General features: G+C 36.5%; 1 protein-coding gene across 8 annotated transcripts; it reads right to left on the bottom strand.

Moving 5' to 3' along the window:
- Positions 1–328: 328 nt before the first annotated feature.
- LOC104095715 (protein REVEILLE 8-like) lies at positions 329–7,202 on the bottom strand. 8 transcript variants are annotated; one of them, XM_070195063.1, is made up of 9 exons: positions 6,984–7,202; positions 6,126–6,183; positions 5,438–5,561; positions 5,160–5,338; positions 4,948–5,056; positions 3,549–3,676; positions 2,873–2,932; positions 967–1,082; positions 329–877 (listed from the first exon to the last, which is right to left on the bottom strand). In XM_070195063.1, the coding sequence occupies exons 1-8, from the start codon at positions 7,130–7,132 to the stop codon at positions 981–983; spliced, it is 909 nt and encodes a 302-aa protein (XP_070051164.1). In that variant the 5' UTR covers positions 7,133–7,202; the 3' UTR covers positions 329–877; positions 967–980. The 8 variants fall into 8 exon arrangements, with proteins under 8 accessions (XP_070051164.1, XP_009600199.1, XP_009600200.1 ...); XM_009601904.4 differs by having other exon boundaries at positions 961–1,082; XM_009601905.4 differs by having other exon boundaries at positions 961–1,082; positions 3,567–3,676; positions 6,984–7,198.
- Positions 7,203–7,750: the final 548 nt, after the last annotated feature.

The raw sequence follows: 7,750 nt of genomic DNA on the forward strand, positions 1-7,750 counted from the left end.
GCCAATTTCATGGTGCTCCTGTGGAATTGACTAATTCATAACCAATTCCCTTGAGCTTCATGTGTTGGCAGTGATTATTGATGAAGCTTTGACTTGGTAGTTACCTAGTCAAGGTAGTGTTGAGACTTCATAGCTCAGGTTCAATTCTATCCATAAGTCATTTGACCCATCTCTCACGCAATAGGATTAAAGGGTTAGACAAAATTTTCTCCTAACTGAAAATACTTTTCTAAGTTACCAGTTCTTTTGTTCTTCATTTCTAAGGGGGAAAATTAGACACCAGGTGATAGATATTCAGATCGAGAAACCAAACAAGACTATGCACATATAACGCATCAATTATCCTTGTTGCACAACGTCCACAGAGAATCTGATGGACACAAATCAAGTATATCAAAGCATTACTAGCAGTTGAAACAGACTACCAATACAAAACACAACAAATAGGAAGACAGAACCGCTATTTAACTTTAATCTGCAACAAGGCCACAACTAAAACAAGGCCTGAGTGTATGTCCTAAATGCATACTTCAACATGCAATGAAGTACAAGAACTTTTTCCTCCTTATTATTGCTCTAAAAGCTACAAGTTTTACACCACCTCCAAATATTAAGCTGCACAAAATTGAGGGAATATACATTTCATGGAAAAAACATGTGTTATCAAGGCTTGGGCACGCTTCTCGCTAGGAGAAGCTCAACTTCTAAAAGGAACATTCTCCGTGACCACTGAGCATAAGTGAGAAAGCAGAGGAAGATGCTCTTATCCATGCCACGACTCTGAGACTCTTTCCAGTGATGAACAATTTTTTCAGCACTTACAAAGCAAGAGCGCAAAGACTCACCGTTGTTGGAGAAAGTCTCACCGACAAATATACTGATAAAAGAGGATTAACTCTCTTAGTATGACATAGGAAGAAAAAGAAATTTTTGAAAAGTGAGATAGGAAAAGATACGAACAATAACTACTGTAGTTTTTATCATATAGTCTGACATGATAAATCACTGTGGTTCTTCACAGCACCACCTGTAGGAAGGCCCACGACTTTTGTACCGAGATCATATGTTGACAACACATTTTTCTGCACAAAAATGGCAAGAGAAAGAGTGCATTATGAAAGATTTATAAGGTAGAGAATGTAAATGGTGTAAACTGCACAATTCATTCAGAAAAAAGGTCCATGACTATGCTCCGCCATTCACGTTAAAGTAATCACAAACTTGAAATAGATTCTGTGAAGGAACCTCTAGAAAAAAGTTAGGGACCAAATCAGTTTTCTACGGCTCCTGGTATTCAGCCAAATGATGCCGATTGAGGAGATGAAAAGAGGTATATCCTTTGGCCTAACTAGATTGCAAAATTTAACAAATTTGTGAATCATTTACAATCTCATGGACCTCAGATGTCAAGGCCACTGGTTCTCCCTGAAGTCATCGTTATCCATCTTTCTACAGTAATCTTTCATCATCAATCTCTCTTGTTGAACATCAGGTTGAAAACAATATCCTTTTGAGCCTTTTCTCTTTTGAAGTATGTGGACAGAGCATACTGATTTTCAAAACATAGAGAGGTGCATGGAACTTGCGCTCAGTTTCTATTTGAACGAGGATTAGTACATAAACCAAAAATGCTAAGAGTTCAAGTATAGTTTCTCTGGGAGTACGACTAAAAAGAAAAGCAGAATTCTTACTAAGCTTACTGTACCCTGGAATCAAAAGCATCATCACTTCCTTGAGAGTTGAAAAAGAAAACGATTGAGGAATATCTCCAATAGGAAATTTTCTGGAATAGATGAAATATATTTCTCAAAGTATTCCAAATGCACCATGGTACAACATTTCTTTTTAAATGAAGCACATTCTTTCATTGATACAGAGGGGGAGGAGGAGGGCAATGGGGAAAAGGGGGGAGGGTATAGTGCTTCTACGCTTTGAAGCCTCCACCTACATCTTGGAGGTAAGCATGTTCACCAAGTGAGCTGGCCCTCAACCCCAATATCGCTATAGGATTGTTTCGGCTACAAAACTAGATTATAGAGAAAGAATTTACAAGTACTACGCAATACGCTGCGATTCATTTATCAAAAGCTTTCCATCCATTTGTACTACCTCCACTACTTCTTTCAGTCGCTAAATAGCTGTAGAACAGCAATAAGATACTTGCGCAAAAGTCAGAATCCAAATCAAACTTTGTTTATGGGAAGATAAAAATCTTTAGCCTCTCTAATTTAATAGGAGGCAGCCTAATAATTCAATGTTGAAAACTAGTGGACAATGGTGCAAAGCCAGATTGCTGTAGAATCATGTGAAGGGAAAATTTGAAAGTTCTCTCACAGCCAAGGTAACTGGTGCTGACGCATAAATTTAGTATTGGATACAAGCTGAAAGATAATGACAGCAATTTCCTTATAAGACCAATGCTTTTGCCTAAGTTAATAAGGCTGTGAAAAGCATATAGGGACTCAACAACCCAGGACCCAATGAATTTCAAGCGCTTTTACTAGCATTAAGAAGGCTGTGAACAAATCAATATAATGTAACAGTGAATGATATATTCAGGTTTGGGACTTGTAAACCAGGAAGTGAACTGAGGCATGATAGCCGCCTTATTGGACAAGTAATATGGTTAACACCTAAGCAAGACCAAAGGAGACAACTGGCTGAGATATACTCTATTCTTGTCTTGCCTTTCCAATCACAAATTAAAGTATTAAACACTGAATTCAATATTGAACAGGGTAGACCTGTTCATTTTCGCTTTATGAAAAAGCAATAAAGCGTCTCATCTTCATGTAAAAGCTTGCCTTTAGAGGAAACAATAAATCCAGCATAAAAAGTAGCTATTCAGCACATAGTGAAGGAGCACACTCACAATTGGCTCAAAGTCAGGGCTAGACAAGTTCATTGTAAGATTTCGCATCAACAACAAAACCTGCAAGTCCAGAGGAAACAGATGAACATGATTTGCAAATCCACCAATATAGATTTCTTCAAGGCAAGATAGAAGATATTGAAATAGGGAAGGTGAGAGGGGAAAGGAGACCCAGATGAAATTTACATGACCCCCATCTAAAACTCCCCAGCTGAAACTTTCAAATCCCTGCGAGTGCAGATAAATGCAGTGTCTTGACATATGCCTCTAGATTTTGAAACGAATATCTGGTTGAACATAATTGACGTAAAAACTTTCCTAACGAGAATTTACATGTATTCTTCAGAGAGATCAACATTTTTTTTACTTCTCTCAGCTCCTTTAGAAAAGGGTTTATATTGAAAAAAATGAAGTTGATCCTAACTAAATTCTCTGACGATCTTACCCTTTGGCATTTGTTCCCTCTATTGCTTGAAGGTGAGTTAAATTAACGAGTTCTACCAAATAATAACTAGGGAATACAGAAAATGGAATCAAGTAACACAGAAAAAAATAACATTACAAACTTAGCCTAGCATAAACACTGAAATAAACCTGACTCAGTAAGTTACAGTTAGCTGCAAGAAAGCTGAAGAGTTCTTAGGAAGCAGAAGCAAATGTAAAATGCTTAATTTACCATGCATCCAAAACTCACAGTTTCAAAATTAATAGGGTCCATCTCCTTCAGCTTCTGTACATGACCTTTAGTGTCTGGGTCAAAGACACTCCCAATAAAGCTATAGACTTCTGCAAAGTCGGGTATGCCTGTAATGGAAGTACCAATATACACTTTATACAGTTCCATTTGATCCAGAGTAAACATTTAAAACCAAAAGAAGTACGGCCGCTATCGACCTAGAAAAACAAAAATTCCCTCCATGATGAAGATGCAAAAGAGAGAAATGGAAAGAAAGGGATAAAATATATCAGGAAGAAAAAAAATCATTAGCACAAAAGCTCCATAACACCACCCCATCCTTTTCCTTTTCCAATAGACTACAGGGACATTCAAAATCATTGGATTCTCACATAATCAAAGCAATATAAAAGTGGATACAATGATTTCATGATCTGAAAATGATGAAAGCTTCTCAAATACAATTTCCTTCATCATTTACCTCAACAAAAAATAAAGAGAGAAAGCTTCTCAAATGCAAAAATTGGATGCAAGAGGTAGAACCAATATTTATACAGATTCAAAACAAAGTGGAAATTCTACTGTTATAATGAATTTGACATTTCATTGGCGTTCAAAACTTAACATAGAGAAAATAAACATCAATGTGGAAATTATACTGATATAATGAACTTTGTCCTGACGTTGGCATTCAGAACTTTATATGAACAAGAGAAGACACGTTAACTTATATTTCTAGCTACCCGTAAACTACCTAATCTCTTATAAGATAAATTACATAACTTTGTTTCTTAGTGTCTAAAGTTATCCTTTAATTTAGAAAGTTCAATGATGTTTTTCTCAATATCAAGAGCGAACTGACAAAAGAAAATAGAAATATCATTTTAACCAAGAAAGTTTGTCCCCCTTTGGCAAGCTTTGTGCAAGCAGCCTTCAAGGAACTTTTCCTTTTCTTGAAAATTATTCCTTCTATTATTTCACTCTTAAGTATGAAATTTGCATGATGAAAAGTTTATTTCAAAAGTTGGATGAGCCAAGGACCAAAATTTTGTAATTGCACTAAGCGGTGGGATCAAAGTTGCAAGTTACCTTTGGAACTAGGATTTGGTATGCGGATAGAAAATAGTTTTTTTCTGGGTTGAGCGGGCGACAAATCAAAGATCAAGTAAAGTTTCGGGCATGAGCAAGAAAATAAAATATGACAAGATTAGCTGTGCATACTACTGAAATGATATGTGGTACCAAATAAAAGCTAAGAAAGAAAAAGCTATATAATGCAGATGTTGAATTGAGAAACCTAACATGACGGAAGAGCCGATATGTATGGAAACCATACAGTGTTCTCCTCAATCAATGAGTTGTAGGGCTAAGTTCAAAATTATATGCTAGAGAACCTTACCATGAGGAACAGAACCTAGTTTGCTCTGCTCTGGTTGTTCAGAACTCGGCGCTGTTCTGCTGAAACTTCTAATGCCACTGATGCTGCTGTTACTAATCAATGTAGCTCCCTTTGATCCAATATCAGCTGAATCAGTAATGTGTACATTGAAATAAGTGCAGAAAAATCCCTCAACCAAGAAGAAGATTTATAAAATATGCAGACGCAAATACCAAGTTTATAGTCAGGTACACACCCTGAATTCTTTGAAGATGGTATTCATCATGTGATGGCATAGCTCCACCAGATGGAGAATTTAAGAGTACAGAAGTGTCATCCCATGATGGATATCCAGGTGGAAGGGAATTCATTGAAGAAGGGTAACCCATAGAGGCTTGCAATGGTACTAAAACTACTCAAAGTAGTTCCAGAAGGAAAAAAAAACAAGAGACTATATGAGATACAGATATACAAAATGAGCCATAGGACAACTTTGTAAATGCAAACCAACCATTTTTTGGTGCCTTCTGGGGATAAGGATGAGCTGCTTTACGCTTGGGCCGAGGTGGTGGCACGTGTGCTGTTGCACCATTCTTCTGGACCTTCAAGAAGTACTTTTGAGCATGACTGCGAATCTGCAACCAAGAACATTAGGAAAATGTCTTGTATAAATGAAAGCAATTCATGAAAAATTATCTTTTCCTGGTAGTTGTAGGTACCTTTACTAATAAAACTTTACCTTATCCAAAAAAAAAAGATTATAAAAAGTTCTCTAAATCGAACAAAAGAAAGGGCCTAAAAAAGACTTAAATTTCGCACATTAGCACATGCGCAAATAAATTCCCATGGAATAGAGGATCTAACAGGATTAAATTAAGTAAGGACTACATTTTACACCAGGAACCTGTGAACGCATGTCATACACCAACAATTACTCCAAAAGCGAAAGCTTTGCAAATGCACAAAGCAACATACAATACACATTAAGTATATTCAAACGACTGACTAGCATTTCATGATAGCAGATCCAAAGAGAATCTGTAATTGCCCGGGTGTACAAGATTAGGAATAAGTCAATCACAACAAATTGCCAGCATATTCCACCACGATTTCTCAGCAGAACAAATATATACAAACAGAATAAAACTAACTAGTTTTCTCTATGAACTTCATCAAAAAGATGAAACAGAAGTGAGCACCTGAATTACTGTCTTTGAGCCTACAAAATCCTCAATTTTCTTCCAATCACGGTCAAACCTGAATAACCCAAATTTAGAAGAAACACCAAAGCTTCAGAAAAAAACATTTTTTTTCTAATGCAGCTTTAAGATTCAGAACACACATGTCACAAAGGCAACACAAAGGAGCTAACTGACCATAAAAAATCCAAATTAGTACTACAAAAATGGAACTTCCAAAATAAAATTCAAAACCAATACTAGAATAAATCAATTATACGGCTTTCTAGTTTCTACCCGTATAGCAGAAAAGAAAAGAAAAAAGATGAAAAAATTACTTGGCTCATGTTGAGGACAAAATTAAATAAATAAAAATGTGCTCTTTCTAACAAGTTAAGCTTTTTGCAACACCGGAATAACATCCAAACATCTACCCAGGAAAATCTTCAATTGAGCACAAACCTCTGCTACTGCCAACATAGAGACTGATCCAACAATAATACTAACAACAATAACAAATTCAGCGTAATCCCACGATTGGAGTCCAGGGAAAGTAGTGTGTAGGTAGTACTTACCCCTACCGTGAGGTCCTTAACCCTACGGTGAGAAGGTAGAAAGGTTATTTCTGATAGAAACTCGGCTCAAGGAAGGAACATAGACACTGATCCAAAATTATAAATTACTAATAGATGCAGAGTACCGCTGCATCCATTAATATTTCATTACAATGAGCACTATATCTTAGAATAAGTAGTTTATTTTACAAAATTGTTACAAGTGTATATAAAATTCAGAAACCAACAACTAACTCAATTACATGTATAAAAAAACACATTTGTTCACAATTAAAACAGCTGAAAAAGGGAGAAGAGACATAACAGTTGAAGAGCTTCAAGGAACTTGTCGTGTTCTTCTTCAGTCCAGCTTTCTCTAGACTTAGTTATGGTGTAAGGTTTCCGAACCTTTTTGCCAGAAGAGTCGGTAGGCGTTGAATTGTTGTTAGCCATGAAAGGAGAGTTTGAGTTCATGGTTTCAAACGCTTCAAAAGAATTTTTGTGGAGGAAATATAGAGAGTACTGAGTGGGTGGGGAGTGGGGACTACTGTCTCCTGGGCAAATCAATTGAAGCCGGTCAATTAATCGCTAGATCCAGGACTAGTTGTCTCTCTACCTTGCTCTTGGGGTGACTCGAACTCACAACCTCTTGATTGGAAGTGGATGATGCTCACCACTAAAGCAACTCACTCTTGTCTAACCTTCATTTAGTACTCAGCGTTACCTATTTGTTTGACACTAACAATAACAAGTTTAGTATAATCTTACTAGTGAGTTCTAACGAATGTAATGTGTAAACAGATCTTACTTCTATCTTGTAGAGATTGAGAGAATATTTTCGATAAATTTATCCCCGACTCAGGAAAAGCATAGTCCCAACATAATTAAAAAGAAATAGAGAAAGCCATGAAAAAAGAAGCAATAACAAGAAGCGTAATAACATCATCATCAGCAAAATAAAAAACTTGTAGTAATCGAGATCCAAATGTAAGAAAATTCGTGAGTAATAATGATACTACAGAAATGCTCGACTACCTACTAATTTTCTACCTAGGGTAGTTAAATTCGTCCCCAAGTCCAAATGACTCGCCC

This window comes from Nicotiana tomentosiformis, chromosome 2 (genome assembly GCF_000390325.3).
Source record: "Nicotiana tomentosiformis chromosome 2, ASM39032v3, whole genome shotgun sequence".
NCBI lineage: Eukaryota > Viridiplantae > Streptophyta > Magnoliopsida > Solanales > Solanaceae > Nicotiana > Nicotiana tomentosiformis.

Bases quoted from the DNA above. Each gene is read 5' to 3' on its own strand.
- LOC104095715 (XM_070195063.1), bottom strand. From the start codon at position 7,132: ATGAACTCAAACTCTCCTTTCATGGCTAACAACAATTCAACGCCTACC. The intron at 6,184-6,983 runs GTTATGTCTCTT...TGGGTTATTCAG, and splicing joins TTCCTTGAAGCTCTTCAACT to GTTTGACCGTGATTGGAAGA. The intron at 5,339-5,437 runs GTTGGTTTGCAT...TACTTTGAGTAG, and splicing joins CCAGAAGGCACCAAAAAATG to TTTTAGTACCATTGCAAGCC.